The following is a 16614-nucleotide window of genomic DNA, read 5'->3' as shown; positions in this document are numbered from 1 at the left end:
TTGATATGGGTTCGTGATTACTTCCTGGACTGGCATGGGTTTAATTTTAGATATAGGCCAAATAGTAGTTGCTCAAAAGTTACTGACCACACCTAGGAGCCGTCTATTGTGGTCAGGAGCTTTCCATCTCATAATGGGATGCTAGGAAGGGGTTTAAGATGAGCCTTGAAATTTCGGTCCGTAGCCCTATAACTGGCACAAATTATTTTGTATTATCCAATACTAACTGCTAAGCCATTGACGCTTTGCATTATAGCTACTAGATTTTACTCGGCAAAGTAAACAGAACTTAAAATGGAAATATGTCAAAAACAGTAAAAAACGCACTCACTGTTAGTATGTATATCCGCCGAGAACTTTCGCTGCTCGCAATCGAGATTAAACGATCGGTGTTCTCAAATTACTTCATCCGTTTCCGGTGACCGATAAAACCGAGCAGTGCCACACAGCGAGTTGTGATTTGTGTGGCCCTCTCCTTCATTATCATCAACTTCACGTTTCTAACGCTCAGCCGCTGCCGCTAGTCACATGCGGTCCCAATGACGCGTCGTATCGTTTCAACAGTGAAGAATGATGAGAGCATTACGGTGCAAATTTTATGCCAACCCAGGCCAATGAGTTGCCACTTTTCATGGCGATGCTGTACAAAGTGGTCTCAAAGAAGGTTCCCAAAGCGCACCTTCGCTTATCTATCGCTCCGATTTCCGATCCTCTGGTAAACAATCGATGGTCAGCAGCTCTTATCAATCCGGCCACCTTTTTTTTCTCGAAGCGCATCGGGCGACAGTAATGTGCGAACTGGCTACAACCAACCCTAATCTTTGCAACGGGAAAACACACTTGTGCTTGGGTATAGCACGCGAAACCCCAACGGCGTGTATCATCCCACGAAGGCGTGTGCTTTCGGAGCGCGCGCGTTTATTGGGTCGTAAAGGCTCCCTCCCTCCAATGGTAGCGTGTCTGGCCGCAGGCAGAATGACTCAATCGTGGGGAGCATCCACATTCGGGGCCGGTTTTTATCTTATCGCCGGCGGTGGACAACGCTGTATTGGTTGTGTGGGAGATTGCGCTCGCGCTTAAATTTTTTCCCTCGGAAGGGTATGCTGGGTTGATGATTGCCGGAAGGGCACCAATTTCCTGTGCGAGCGGTGTACAGGTGGAACATTCTATGGGTTTTGATAGCTTTTGCACAGACACTTACTCACACACGCGTACAGATAAAGCGAAGACAATTGATTATCGCACCACTGATAAGCACGTTCGTCAATGGATGGGCCGTTGATGGGGTTGTTATAAGAAAAGGCGCGCCACGAGCATCGCCGTTAGTCACAACGAAACGAACGCTTCCGGCAGGTGCATCCCCTTTGCGGAACGGTTAAGCAAGAGTGTACGGGCAGTAGCAGTAGTATAGTGCTGTGGTTGCGAGCTTTCAAGGTTTGTAGAGTGCATAGAAGCCGGTGGTCGATAGATGTAATGTGATACTCGTTGTGGATTATGTTTGTTGAGAAGTTTTGAAAGCTTGTGAAGTGGGGTTGAGTAGTTTCAGTTTTTTGGACATCAAGAAGTCCACCAACAGACTGTGAAGTGAACTTTAATTTTAAACTCGCTTTTTTAATAATCAAAATGCCTGTATGATAAATCCAGGGAATAAAGACTATTGCAACTTCAGTTGGTTCAGTATTACCAAGGGTATTCAAGCAAAACAGTGATTCTTAAACAGTAAGGTGTTTCAATGTGTCAGTTTTTTAGGTGTCTCGTTTATTATGCAATAAAAGTTTTAGTTCAAGTACAATAAAGACCATGTGGCAACAAGTGATGTGTGTACTAAAATGTGTTGCTTGACGGGGATGTTGAGATTTTCCGTTAATTCTTTGCTGCATGAGTTGTGACAGATAAACATTCAATGTCTTTAATGTACTTGTTGGTAGCAAGATAGTTATGAATGGTGTAAATATAACTGATTTTCTGATACTAGGTTACTCATCGATTATATTAAACAGCTCACAAAATTGCACTTGAAATACGCTCACTCGTAACGAACAGCTCATAGACAAATTATTGCAATCAGTCACAAGACACCGTGCCCCACACGTTGTCATGCGATAAGATGCACCCGATTGTACGGTCACACCCTTCTAATTGCAAGCCTTCTTCATTCACTTTCCCATCCAATAAATGCTTACAGTGTTGCGCTATCTGGAGCGAAAAACACGACAAATGGCGACCAGCAACTGGGAGAAGTTTGTGCTTCTCCTCTGGAAGAACTGGATCCTGCAGAAGCGGCACTACATTCAAACGCTGTTCGAAATACTGATCCCGGTCCTGTGCTGCTCCATACTGCTGCTCGTGCGCGGTCTCGTCGATCCGGAGTTTATCGACAGCAATTCGGTGTTTAAACCGCTCGAAACCGATCGTCTGACACATTTGGAAAAGTTGGCCGAGGACAAAAACTTTGAATTCAAGATAGCCTACTCGCCCCGCAATGATCTGCTCGAAGCGGTCGTACAGGAAGCGGTTCGAGCGTTGAATGCAAATGACCCGAAGGCACGCCTAACCTATGCCTCGTTCGCGGATGCTCGGGAGATGGAAAGTGTGCTGGCAGAGTCATCGTTCCTGGCTGGGGTAGAGTTTGACGACAGTTGGGCAAGCTGGACAGTGGCAAACGGTGTGCCGACGGATAACTTAACGTTCGCTGTACGCTACCCGGCGGAACTGCGCGACGATGAGTTTCAGTTTTCCAACTGGGTAACGAACCTGCTGGTGGTACCGTTTTCCCCGCGCCTTCGCAACCCTCTGCTGGACGATGGTGGCTCACCGAGCTACTACAGCGAAGGATTCCTGGGCATACAGGGTGCGATATCGAGGGCGCTACTGGGACGCCGCCTGCCCGGAGTCGACCTACCGACCGTGCACGTGCAGCGCTATCCGTACCCGCCGTACTACGACGATGCGATCCTGGAGGCGCTGCAGCAGCTGCTGGCCCTCATCATCGTCATATCGTTCTTCTACACCTGCATCAACACGGTCAAGTACATCACGATCGAGAAGGAGAAGCAGCTGAAGGAGGCGATGAAGATTATGGGCCTGTCGAACTGGCTGCACTGGTCGGCGTGGTTCGTGAAGTGTCTCATCCTGCTGACGGTTTCGCTATCGCTTATCACGATACTGCTCTGCGTAAGTTGTTTTTGCGTTGCGTCGGTTGTAAATTGAGTTGCCATGGAAACGGGTACTCATTAAACTTCTTGTTACAATAGGTCCCCTTCAGTTCGGCTGCCATCTTTGAAAACTCTGAATGGACGCTGATTTGGGTGTTCTTCTTCGTGTACAGCATCAGCACGATCTGCTTCTGCTTCATGATCAGTGTGTTCTTCAGCAAGGCGAACACGGCCGCTGGTATTGCCGGGTTGCTCTGGTTTGTCACGCAGCTGCCGTTCAACGTGAGCCAGCAGAACTACGACGAGATGGGCACGGGTGCCAAGCTGGGCATGTGTCTGCTGTCGAACTCGGGCATGTCACTGGCAATGTTTTTGACCGTGCGGCTCGAAGCAACTGCGGTCGGATTGCGGTGGTCAAATCTCTTCGAACCGGCCACCATCGATGATGGGTTTAATGTGGGACTGATCATTATAATGCTGCTGGTAGATGCCGTCATCTACCTGTTGATTGCGCTGTACATTGAGCAGATCATGCCGGGAGAGTTTGGCATAGCAAGGCCGTGGTATTTCCCATTCACGAGGGAGTTCTGGGTTCGAACGCAGACGCCATCGCGCGACACATTGTTTCAAGCGAACGGCTCAACCGAGTCCCGGTACATCGAGCAGGATCCGGCAGGGTATGCCGGTGTTGAGATCAAACAGCTGCGCAAGGTATACAAAGGTAATAAGGCGGCTGTGGATGGGTTGAACTTGCGGATGTACGAGAACCAAATCTCTGTCCTGCTTGGTCACAATGGAGCGGGCAAGACGACGACGATGTCGATGCTGACGGGCGTGTTTGCACCCACTTCTGGTACGGCACTGATCAACGGACACGACATACGTACTGATATCGATGGTGTACGATCGTCGCTGGGATTGTGCCCGCAGCACAATGTACTGTTCGACGAGATGACGGTGGACGAGCATTTGAAGTTCTTCTCCCGTTTGAAGGGTGTTCCAACGGAGGCAGTCAGTGGAGAGATTGATCGTTATCTGAAGCTGCTCGAGTTGACGGACAAGCGTAACGCACAATCCCAAACGTTATCCGGTGGTATGAAACGCAAGCTTGCCGTCGGTATGGCACTGTGCGGTGGATCTAAGGTGGTACTGCTCGATGAACCTACGTCGGGAATGGATCCGTCGGCAAGGCGCGCATTGTGGAATTTATTGCAAAAGGAAAAACAAAACCGTACGATGCTCCTTTCCACGCACTTTATGGACGAGGCTGATGTGCTCGGCGATCGGATAGCGATCATGGCGGAGGGTAAGCTGAAAGCAGTTGGGTCACCCTTTTTCCTGAAGAAAACGTTCGGCGTTGGGTATCGGTTGATCTGCGTGAAGGATGCGAGGTGTGATAAGCAGCGACTATTGAGCATACTGAGGAAATACATCCCGGATGTGACGATCGACACGGACATTGGGTCGGAGCTGTCGTTTATACTGAAGGAGGACTATTTGGACGTGTTCCAGCGACTGCTGGAGGACATTGAACATCAGATGGTGAGCTGCGGTATTACTAGCTACGGCATATCGCTTACAACCATGGAGGAAGTGTTCTTGAAGTAAGTTATTGGGGAATCTTGAAGTCGATTTGAATGTTATGGATAACATCTTGATATCTTGTTTTCGCAGGGCTGGTAGTGACAGTTTCGACGAAACAGGAACCCATACCAATGGCACCGTTGTTGAGACAGGCAGTTCCGAATGTAAGTATGATCATGTGTGCAACTAATTCTTATACTTAATTCTTAGTATCAGGCTAATGTATAACTTTCCCCTTCAGATGCATTGGATCGTCTGCACCTGCTGACTGGTAAGGAGCTCCTGTTCAACCAGATACAGGCCCAGCTGCTGAAGAAGTACCTCTCGTCCATTCGTGCTTGGGTTCAGCTGGTCATGATGTTTGTCATACCGATATTTTTCGTCTGCATGACGTTCATCATAACGCGGAGCATTTCGGCGGGCAAAGATTTGCCCGCGCTGGAAATAACGATCGATTCCTACGAGAAGGCAATCACCGTACTTGAGCGTGCCGGTGGTGAAACGGGAAGGGTTGAAGCATTCCAGAACATGTTTACTGACCGCGGCGAACTGGTCACTATCGACGAGGACATGACAGAGTACATTGTGCGCAAGGTAAGCTGAACATCCCTTCCCCATGCTCATATGATCGCGATCGTGTACTGATTGCGTGTGTTTGTATTTCCAGTCCATCGAGGACATTGCCGCAGTGAACACCCGATACTTTGTGGGTGCTACCATCCGCTCGGGCGCACCGTACGTTGGCTGGTTCAACAATAAGGCATTCCACACGGCCCCGCTCGCACTGAATCTAGTGTACAGCGCCATCTTGCAAGCCCAGTGCACGGAATGCCAACTGCATGTGATCAACAAACCACTTCCGTACCGGTTGGACACGCAACTAAAGAAGCTCAACACAGGGCTGAACGCTGGTTTCCAGCTCGCGTTTAACACTGGCTTTGCGATGGCGTTCGTGGCCGCCCTGTATATCATGTTCTACATCAAGGAGCGTACTTCGCGCGCCAAGCTGCTGCAGTTCGTCAGCGGTACCAATGTGACGATGTTCTGGCTGCTGGCGTTCATGTGGGACTTTACGCTGTTCGTGCTGAACAGTTTGGTGTACATCGCGACGGTGGCCATCTTCCAGGAGGAGGGCTGGTCAACGTTCGAGGAGCTTGGACGTGCGTTCCTACTGCTCTTATTCTTCGGCTACGCCACGCTCCCCGTAACGTATCTGTTCTCGTTCCTGTTTAGCGTTTCCGCCACCGGATTCGTGCGCATGATGTTCGTGAACGTGCTTTCGGGCGCAATCTTCTTCACCGCCGTCAACGTGCTCAAGTTTGACGGTATCGATCTGGTGGAGGTAGCCGAAGGGCTCGAGTGGGTGTTTATGTTCTTCCCGAACTTTGTGCTCAGCCATGGGTTGAACAATCTAAATGCGGCGTCCAGCACGGCCTCCTCGTGCAAAAAGTTCTGCGACCTGCTCGGAGCACAGTGTGTGGTTGACGATCTGTGCTCGGTAGATGCGCGCTGTTGCGATTTGGAGGTGTTCTCTTTTGGCAACGTGGGCATCATTCGCAATCTGCTGTTTTGTGTGCTGATTGGAACCGTTTCCTTTTCACTGCTGTTTATGCTGGAGTATGGTGTACTGCAACGGTTGTTCCAGCGAAAACCAAAAGGTTCGGCGAGCCCAGCGGGACCACAGGGCACAGTGGGCTCGGAACAGGACTCGGACGTGCTGGAAGAAAAGCGCCGTATAGCGAATCTCAGCCGGACGGACATCGACGGGCACAATTTGCTGTTGCGCGACGTTACAAAGTACTACGGCAACTTCCAGGCGGTAAACAACCTGTCAATCGGCATCAATCATTCCGAGTGCTTCGGGCTGCTCGGCATCAACGGCGCTGGCAAGACAACGACGTTCAAAATGATGACGGGCGATGAGGAAATTTCGTCCGGTAATGCTTGGGTCAAGGGGATCAGCTTGCGGGAGGACATGAATCGAGCGCATCGGCAGATTGGCTACTGTCCGCAGTTTGACGCGCTGCTGGAGGATCTGACGGGCCGGGAAACGTTGCGCATATTTGCACTGCTGCGAGGTGTACGCAAGCAGGAGGTGAAGAATGTGTCCTACATTCTGGCGGAAGAGCTGAACTTTACCAAGCATCTGGACAAGCGCACGAAAGCGTACAGTGGAGGCAATAAGCGGAAAATCAGTACTGCACTCGCCCTGCTTGGCAATCCGTCGGTGGTGTATCTGGACGAACCGACCACGGGCATGGATCCGGGAGCGAAGCGTCAGTTCTGGGATGTTATTTGTAAGGTACGCAGCACGGGCAAATCGATTGTGCTGACATCACACAGCATGGAAGAGTGTGAGGCACTGTGTACGCGACTGGCCATTATGGTGAACGGCGAGTTCAAATGTCTCGGCTCGACGCAACATCTGAAGAACAAATTCTCCAAAGGATTCCTGCTCACGGTGAAGGTGGCTCGCGGGTCGACCGATGCACAGCAGAAACGAGTCGCCGGTGTAAAAGACTTTGTGATGAGTCGCTTCAGCGGAGCCGTGCTGAAGTAAGTGTTTGTTTCTTGGTAAATGCCAGTCGGGAACGCTCTTGCTCAATGTTTTTTTTTTATATTACTTCTTTCCAGGGAGGAGTACGAAGATTCTCTCACCTTCCACATACCGGTAACGGATCTGAAATGGTCCCAGATGTTTGGCCTGATGGAAAGCTCGAAGCAAGAGCTGGAAATCGAGGACTACGCACTCGGCCAAACGTCGCTGGAACAGGTGTTCCTGTTCTTTACCAAATATCAGCGAGTTACCGAGTGAGATCTGCAGGGCCAAGTGGCTGCGGTACTTCTTGCTAGTTAAGAAGTGCCTGGGCAGACACGATAAATTGGGGGACATTTTGGGGTTTACAGGGTTTTTGTAATGACGACATTGAGATTCTTAAGTTAACTTATTATGCAGATAAATTGAGCATACAAGTTGTAGTAAAAGATTAGTGTGTAAGATTTGTAATTTATAATAATTGTAAAATAAAACGAGTTCAGAGTTATGTAAGTTGCGACAAAGAAGATTCTAAGTTTACAACAAAGTTTTCATCGATTACTTCTAGCTCCAAACTGTTAAAGAATCGGTTCAAGGAAGTATGTCCAAATCGGTTCCAGAATCATAAACTACTCCGGAAAATAGGTTTCTATCTCAATTGAATTTCAACGGAAATATTAACAGATTCATGAACAGATATATTCCTCAATCGTTTTTCATGTTTAATTGATTATTTTAAGTTGGATGCCGTGATGAACACATGTTCTCTTAAACCGAATGAATCCCCTTCAGCTCTTTACATGTTTAATTCTGCTTCAACCGAATAGGTTTACACAATTAGGGAAAATTGCAATTGTAAGGTCTGTGGCGTATTGCTACCGTTCTCACATTCCTTTGAATCAGCATATAGTTGCTCTCTATGAGCATGCAAGTATGTTTGGATCGTTTGCACTCCGTACCATACATTCCGCAATCGGCATTGTTCCATAATCTGGATTAAATTCTTTGCAAATATCGGAAACGATCTAGAATTCAGAATTAGATTCAGGAATTTAACATAAACTTGTAAGTGAAATTGAACCATGAAAAAAGGTAAATACTTCACATAAAAATGTGTGTTTGCTTGTTAATTGTTGATCTGTTTTCCCAGTAGAATATTCCATGGGTTTTCATTACTCTAGTAGCCAATGTAGCTAGTTTAGTTGAAAACACAACACAATATTGATGCTAGTAGGCCGTACAATAAATTGCAGTGAATGTGTAAACAAAGCCAAAATTGAACCACCCCAATTGTGTGCACCGGAGTGTAATCGTTTAGTATTATCAGTCAAATTCGATTGATTAAACCAAGAGCTGCTACTTACGAACGACGAATTTTTGCCGTCAATATTTCGAGTGCTACCCCGCCAGCTTACCTGTAATGAGAAGAGAATGATTCGGGCTTTTAATAAAAGATCACCATGCGTCAAAGGTCTACGAACGGACATTGGAAGTTACAGTGGAAAGCAATAAGTGTGAGTAGTATAAAATATTTAGCATACTGCGAGGGTGTTACCCTTATTTCTAGGTGCCATATTCTAGAATACATCACACTGTTGCTGTTCAATTAGTAATTATCGTACGTAGTGTGTGTGTGTGTGTGTGTGAGTGTGTGTGTGTAGAAACTCAACAGGCCACCCCGGAGCCCCATGAATAGGCGGGGGGTAATAAATTCACGTGTTTTAATATCCCTCCCTCCCACGTCAACCGGGCGACGTGCAGTGAATAATACACATACATACACTGCTGTCTGACGTGGACAAAGTGTTATTTTTTATGACGTTACGCCAAACGACAAACTACGCCAGACGGCCTCGGGCGCGTTGAACTAGAAAGGGTTGATATCGATTTTCACATCAAGAAATCAATAAACAAAAAGGGTCACCACCGACGAATGTCCGGGGTGGGGATGAAAAGGACACGTCGTTTTATAACAACATCGTCTCGCTAAGGTGATTTGTCGAAGCTCTGGATGGAGCGGGCTTTTTATCAGCCCCGAAACTTCCACACGCCTGCCGGTAAGGTCGCACGCAAAGCAAAAACACCTTCGGCGTCATGCGTGGGAAAGCACGCGCCGAAAGGAAGTGAAGTGAACAGTGAATAAGTGCTTAGTAATGGTCGCGCAGACACGGCCACTTGTGACATTAGTAGCGCGCACGCTAGTATTGGTAGTGGCGATTTGTTGATAAACATTCGTCGGGCCGGCGGTGGAGCCGACCGACCGTCCGACCTAGCGAGTGGCTCAAATTGATCCGACACACAATCAGTACAGCGTGGACGTGCGGATCGTGCAGGTCGTTGCTGTCGGTGCGTCTTGCGTGGCTTGAGTGGGGGATTGGGGCCAGTTGCGGTGTAGAATGTGCGTGTAGCATTCCTTAGAATAGTGTACTTGGTTGGGGAGCAGTTCTCGGTACAGCCATTCATAAGTTGTTTTGGAGGTGAACATAAAAAGGGCGAATTCCACTAAAGCACAATTCCAGTCGCGGGAAGTAGTAACGTGATCGAGGTTGCTGGATTTTGACGCACATGCACAAGGTATGGTCCAATTGTTTCATATTGACCGTAGCGTCTGCTAAACCGTTTCTATGCTGCAAATTATGTGCGTTTGTGTGCGATTAAACAAACACGCGATAAGAGATAATCAAGCAGTTTGTTTTACGCGTAACCCTACGCGAATTAATTACCCTTTGCTATTGCGATGGGTCCATATGTTGGGCGTGATGCTGGACTTGATAAGCCGCGCGTCGTGTTATCATTTTCGGCAACACGCGCACACTCACACAACAGTGCTGTGAATGATTCACCCAGAGGCAAACGAAATCAGTGTGAAACGGTCAAATGAAACATAATGCTGGGATAATGGTTTGTCCCGTGTTTATGTACCGGAAAATTGGAATACGCTATTGTACGCTAGTGTCTGTGGTGCTATTAACTGATGAAAAAGAGGCAAACTGTTTACGTTTATTAACCAGCATTATGCGCAATGAATGAACCGGTGTTTGTATAGTCTGCACCAGGAACAATGGACTATTCTGAAAAACTAACTTTTCCCATATTTGCTGTGTGTTTATACGCACAAATTGTGAATCATTTTTTGTAACGTCTGCTAACGTCATCATCGAACTGTTTATCTATAGAAAACGCTATTGCAGATAAATTACTGTTCAAACGAGTCGATTTTTTGCTTCGGTCAATAGCACATTGCGCGATAAGATGCAATTGTGATAGAAGTGTGATAAGACAAATCATCGCACTAATAGGTGTTTCAAAAACATCGCCACCATTGTGAGAAGGTGTGACTTTAGATCTTGAAGCCAGACAAGCTGGTAGTGAGTGGCACGCAGTTACAAAAATCGATTTCCCTCTGTTTTATAGCTCTCTTCAGATATCCTTCCATCATGGTGTCTACCTCGCGCTGGAACAAGTTTGTGTTGCTGCTGTGGAAGAACTGGATCATACAGAAGCGCCACTACATACAGACGCTGTTCGAGATCCTCATACCGGTGTTTTGCTGCGCGATGTTAATAGTGGTCCGTGGTCTGGTCGATCCGGAACAGGTGCTAACGCCAACCATCTTCGAGCGCTTGCCGATTGGATCACTGCGTGATCTAGACACCGGTAAGCAAGACATGCTGGGTGTTTGTGAACTTTTACAATAGTTTGGTGTTTTTATGCAGCTTTCCCACCCGTAACACTCAGCCTTGCCTATTCGCCACAAAATGCGATACTCCAGCAGTTGCTGGATGATGCGTTGAAGGAGGAGATTACAAATACAAGAGCAGTGTCACTAGTACCATTGCCAAATGCTCGTGAGCTGGAGAGTCTACTGATGCAGCGCAACTACATCGGTGGAATAGAGTTTCCCGACAGTTACACAGTAAGTATCAGGGTGTTGTATACGTTTGGAATTGATGTCCCTATTGCTGACTCTCTCACTAATCGATCATTGGTAGAACATCACCGATCTACCGCAAAAGCTACGATACGCTATTCGTCTTCCGGGCGAGTTACGATTCACCGGCTGGACGTTCGGAAACTGGCGCACCAACTTCATGGTCGTCCCGTTCGTCCAGGGACTGCGCAACGCCAACCAATCGGACGGTGGCAGTCCCAACTATTGGCGGGAAGGTTTTCTCACCCTGCAGGCCGCCATTTCGCGTACCTTCATTCGACGGCAGCGGGCCGATTACGATCTCCCTGATGTGTCACTGCGGGTGAGTCATTGGAATGGATTTGGGGAAATCCGAGATAGTGCGCAATAGCTATAAAGTATGAACTCACCAATTTCCCACTTTCAGCGCTTTCCCTATCCACCGTACTACGAGGATTTGGTGCTCGTAGCAATGGAACGATTGCTGCCAATGATTGTACTGATATCGTTCTTCTACACCTGTATCAATACGGTAAAGTTTATCACGATCGAGAAGGAGAAGCAGCTGAAGGAGGCGATGAAAATTATGGGCCTGCCGAACTGGCTGCACTGGACGGCGTGGTTCGTGCGGTGTCTGGTGCTGCTACTGATTACCATCTCGCTGCTAATATTTCTGATTAGTGTAAGTTGCGTCTTCGTTTAGAGCTAATTGGTTGGTTGAAGTGCTAATGAATCGTTTAATTATTGCAGGCAAACCTAACACCAAACACTGACTTATCCGTGATTGAGTACGCCGACTGGTCGGTGCTGTGGTTTTTCTTCCTGTCCTACATTTTGGTGACGATTTGCTTCTGCTTCATGATGAGCGTGTTCTTTAACAAAGGTAAGCATTGCGTTTGGTTGTTACAATTGTGCAAAGATTAATTATCTTTTTTCCCCTCAAAAGCCAACACTGCCGCTGGAATCGCCGGACTAATGTGGTTTCTGTTTGCCATCCCGTTCAACATTGCCGTCCAGAACTACGACGAAATGGCGATGGGCAGCAAGGTGGCGTCCAGCTTGCTCTCCAACACTGCCATGTCGTTCGGCATCATGAACATCATTCGCCTGGAGGCCGACCAGGTTGGGCTGCAGTGGCACAATCTATTCTCCGCTCCCTCTATGGGCGACGAGTTCAGCGTCGGTCTGGTGATGGTGATGTTCGTGGTCGACGCACTTCTTTACCTCGCCATTGCGCTCTACTTCGAGCAGGTAATGCCGGGCGAGTTCGGTGTAGCAAAGCCGTGGAATTTCCTGTTCACGCGCGACTTCTGGAAACGGAACCGCATCGAGGATGGGTCGGGCGATTGGGCGAAGGCGGAAAGTTCGCCCTACTTCGAGCAGGAACCGAACATCGACCGGGCCGGCGTGCGTATCGTCAATTTGCGCAAGGTGTACGGCAAGAAGGTGGCAGTGGAGGGGCTAAATCTGAACATGTTCGATGGACAAATCACGGTCCTGCTCGGGCACAATGGGGCCGGCAAAACGACGACCATGTCGATGCTGACGGGCATGTTTTCACCCACCTCCGGTACGGCGCTGGTGAACGGGTACGACATCCGGAAGGACATCGAGGGGGTTCGGTTTTCGCTGGGCCTCTGTCCCCAGCACAACGTGCTGTTCAACGAGCTAACTGTGGCGGAACATTTGAAGTTTTTCTCGCAGCTAAAGGGCGTTCCAGGGGACAAGACGGCCGCTGAGATTGAAAAGTATGTGAACCTGCTCGAGCTGACGGACAAGCGGAACGCCCAGTCGCACACACTTTCGGGCGGTATGAAGCGTAAGCTGGGCGTTGGGATTGCGTTGTGCGGAGGTTCTCGAGTGGTTCTGCTGGACGAACCAACGTCCGGGATGGATCCGTCGGCACGGCGCGCGCTGTGGGATTTGATACAGAAGGAAAAGGTTGGCCGTACTGTTATCCTTTCCACACACTTCATGGACGAGGCGGATGTACTGGGCGATCGGATAGCGATTATGGCGGAAGGGAAGCTGCGAGCGATTGGGTCTCCGTTTTTCCTGAAGAAAAGTTTAGGCGCCGGGTATCGGTTGATCTGCGTGAAGGAACCGACGTGTGATAAGAAGCGTGTGCTTGAGATATTGAAGAAGTACATCCCGGAGGTGCGGATTGACACGGACATTGGGACGGAGCTGTCGTTTGTGCTGCGTGAGGACTACCTGAAGGTGTTTCAGCCTATGCTCGAGGAGCTGGAGGATAAGATGCGAAGCTGCGGAATATCCAGTTACGGTATATCGCTTACAACGATGGAGGAAGTGTTTTTGCGGTAAGTGAGCAGTGTTGTAGACAGTTAATTGAACGATTTGATTGAATTTTCTCTTCCCACACTCGCTTGCAGTGCTGGCAGTGACTCTTTCCAGGCCGAAGACTCAACGAATCACACTGCTAGTGGATACATCGACATGAATGAAAACAGCGATATATGTATGCAACACTTGATCTTCGGACATGAAGAATTGTTAATTAAACATGGTTCTCTTTGTGTGTGTTCATCTCTTCTTGTAGACTCCCTCGAAGGCCTCACACTTCTGGACGGTTCGAGGCGTTTGTTCCAACAAATAAATGCGCAGTTTTACAAAAAGTTCCTCACAACCATTCGCAGCTGGATCACGCTATCGATGCAGATGCTCATTCCTATCCTGTTTGTGCTGCTGTCCTATCTGATCTTCCTGAACTCGTCCACCGGTCGTGATCTACCCGAGCTTAAGATCAATCTAGACAGATATAGTGGCTCGCTGACCGTGCTGCAAACGACCGATGGGTTTGAATCGGTAACGGCGGCTTTTCGTGATCGATTCCGCACAGAACCGAACGTCCATCAGTTGATTGTGATTGATGAGGATATGACGACGTTCATACTGAACAAGGTTAGTATACCTGGATTCTGCAGATAGGTTGTCCTTACATTGCTAATGTGTTGATGCTTTGTTTTCAGTCATCCCAGGATATTGCGACATTCAACACCCGCTACTGGGCAGGAGCATCACTCGACCGGTCCGTGTGTACTGCCTGGTTCAACAACAAAGCTTATCATAGTGCACCACTAGCCGTGAACATGATCTACAACGCTCTGCTGCAGTCCATCTGCCCGAACTGTGAGCTACAAGTGAGCAACAAACCGCTGCCCTACCGGCTAGACACGCAACTCCAACGTCTGGAGACGGGTGCGAATGCTGGATTCCAGCTCGCGTTCAATACCGGCTTTGCGATGGCGTTCGTGTCCGCGCTGTTCATTCTGTTCTACATCAAGGAGCGTACGACGCGTGCGAAGCTGCTGCAGTTTGTGAGTGGCGTCAATGTGACCCTCTTCTGGACGATCTCCTACCTGTGGGACTATATGATATTCGTGCTGTCGGCGCTGTGCTATCTTGCAACGCTTGCCATCATCCAGCAGGACGGTTGGAGTACGTTCGATCAGCTCGGGCGAGTATTGCTGGTGCTGCTGCTTTACGCCTTCTCCAGTCTGCCGGTAACGTACTTGTTCGCGTACCTGTTCCACGTGCCCGCTACCGGGTTTGTGAAGATGATGCTCCTGAACGTGCTCTCCGGTACGATCTTCTTCACTGCTGTCTCGCTACTCCGGTTCGAAGGCATCGATCTGGACGACGTGGCCGACGTGCTCGAGTGGATCTTCCTGTTCTTCCCGAGCTTCTCGCTGACGCAGAGCATGAATGCGCTGAACATGGTGGGCGGTCGGGAGGCACTGTGCCAGCGGGCCTGCGAGCAGATCACATTCTGCACTGAGGCGTTGAAGTGTGCACTGGTGCCCCAGTGCTGCGGTACGAGCGCATTTACCTTCGATCAACAGACGGGCATCAATCGCAATCTGCTGTTCTTTGCCGGTATCGGGGTAGTGTCGTTCGCGATCATCCTGCTGGTGGACTATCGCGTTGCCAAGAAGCTGTTCTCCAGGAGTGCGAACGGTGTTACGATGTCGTCCGATCAGGGAGAAACGGACTCCGATGTGCTGGAGGAGAAACGCCGCATTGCTGCGTGCAGCTCGGGTGAGCTGGCATCGTACAATCTGGTGCTGAAGGAGCTGTCAAAGAACTATGGCAAGTTTGTAGCGGTTAACAAACTCTCGGTCGGCGTACGTCACTCGGAGTGCTTCGGGCTGCTCGGGATTAATGGTGCCGGGAAGACGTCCACCTTCAAGATGATGACCGGTGACGAGAACATAACGGGCGGTGATGCGTGGGTAAACGGTATCAATCTACGCACGGACATGAATCGAGTGCACAAACACATCGGCTACTGTCCACAGTTTGACGCGCTGCTGGAGGACCTAACGGGCCGGGAGACGCTGCACATCTTTGCGCTGATGCGTGGCGTACGCAGGAGGGAAATTAATGGTGTGTCACTTACGCTGGCGGAAGAGCTGAACTTTACGAAGCATCTGGACAAGCGCACCAAAGCATACAGTGGAGGCAACAAGCGGAAGCTCAGTACGGCACTCGCCCTGCTTGGCAATCCATCGGTGGTGTATCTGGACGAACCGACCACGGGCATGGATCCGGGGGCGAAGCGTCAGTTTTGGAACGTGATTTGCAAGATTCGTAATTCGGGCAAATCGATCGTGCTGACGTCACACAGTATGGAAGAGTGTGAGGCCCTGTGTACGCGGCTCGCCATCATGGTGAACGGGGAATTCAAGTGTCTCGGCTCGACGCAACATCTGAAGAACAAATTCTCCGAGGGTTTCCTGCTCACGGTCAAGACCAAGCGCACGGAACCGGACGCAGCCGAGCGGGTAAAATCATTTGTGACAAGCAAATTTGTGGGTGCTGTTTTGAAGTAAGTATTACAGAGACTGGTTGTTTCAATGTTCAATTTTGTAATGTTTCTCGCTTTCGAACGCTTTGTCCGCAGGGAAGAGTATCAAGACTCGCTCACGTTCCACATCGCACGGACCAATCAGCGGTGGTCGGCCATGTTTGGTTTGATGGAATCGTCAAAGCATCGGCTAGGCATCGAGGACTACGCGCTCGGGCAAACGACGCTCGAGCAGGTGTTCCTGTTTTTCACCAAATATCAAATAGCTGTAGAATAAAGGGGAATTCATGGTTGGGGAAGAAACGTTAACCACGGATTGCAAAATCGGGTGACAGTTCGACAGTGAGCTGACATGCCATTAGCGAGCAGCCAAATTGTGATCAACCAACCAAGCATCTATTGTTACCATAGCCGGGTGTGAGGTTTTGAAGGTATTGTTCCTAGCGGTAAAGTATTCTTTTCTTGTGACCTGATTGTTGTTATGAAAATAAACCAATGTGTCTTTGTCGTTGTAAGGTCATTATAGAGAATTCATTCGGCTTGAAAAAACGGTAGATCATTGAGGCGAAACATTTAAACCTAATTGCTTCCAGGATTTGCG

At 49.0% G+C, this 16614-nt stretch overlaps 3 protein-coding genes across 6 annotated transcripts in view; 2 read left to right on the top strand and 1 right to left on the bottom strand.

The window, feature by feature from the left end:
* The window catches only part of LOC120949199 (serine-rich adhesin for platelets), a 173853-nt gene that overhangs the window by 74627 nt on the left and 82612 nt on the right, over positions 1-16614 (bottom strand). The window lies entirely within an intron of this gene.
* On the top strand, positions 1305-7802 carry LOC120949200 (phospholipid-transporting ATPase ABCA3-like). The gene is made up of 7 exons (XM_040366319.2): positions 1305-1434; positions 2186-3174; positions 3255-4759; positions 4830-4903; positions 4981-5333; positions 5407-7295; positions 7374-7802. Exons 2-7 carry the CDS (start codon positions 2218-2220, stop codon positions 7552-7554), a joined length of 4959 nt encoding a protein of 1652 aa, XP_040222253.2. The 5' UTR covers positions 1305-1434; positions 2186-2217; the 3' UTR covers positions 7555-7802.
* Positions 9564-16528, top strand: LOC120949201 (phospholipid-transporting ATPase ABCA3-like). Of its 2 annotated transcripts, none has more exons than XM_040366322.2 (11): positions 9564-9849; positions 10690-10932; positions 10992-11191; positions 11268-11528; positions 11613-11867; positions 11936-12068; positions 12132-13506; positions 13579-13664; positions 13746-14107; positions 14176-16034; positions 16110-16528. In XM_040366322.2, the coding sequence occupies exons 2-11, from the start codon at positions 10713-10715 to the stop codon at positions 16288-16290; spliced, it is 4932 nt and encodes a 1643-aa protein (XP_040222256.2). In that variant the 5' UTR covers positions 9564-9849; positions 10690-10712; the 3' UTR covers positions 16291-16528. The 2 variants fall into 2 exon arrangements, with proteins under 2 accessions (XP_040222256.2, XP_049463998.1); XM_049608041.1 differs by lacking the exon at positions 9564-9849 and adding an exon at positions 10470-10607.

This window comes from Anopheles coluzzii, chromosome 2 (assembly GCF_943734685.1).
Source record: "Anopheles coluzzii chromosome 2, AcolN3, whole genome shotgun sequence".
NCBI classification, from domain to species: domain Eukaryota; kingdom Metazoa; phylum Arthropoda; class Insecta; order Diptera; family Culicidae; genus Anopheles; species Anopheles coluzzii.
Note: the sequence above shows the minus strand (reverse complement) of the source record. Positions and strands in the feature narration are given on the sequence as shown.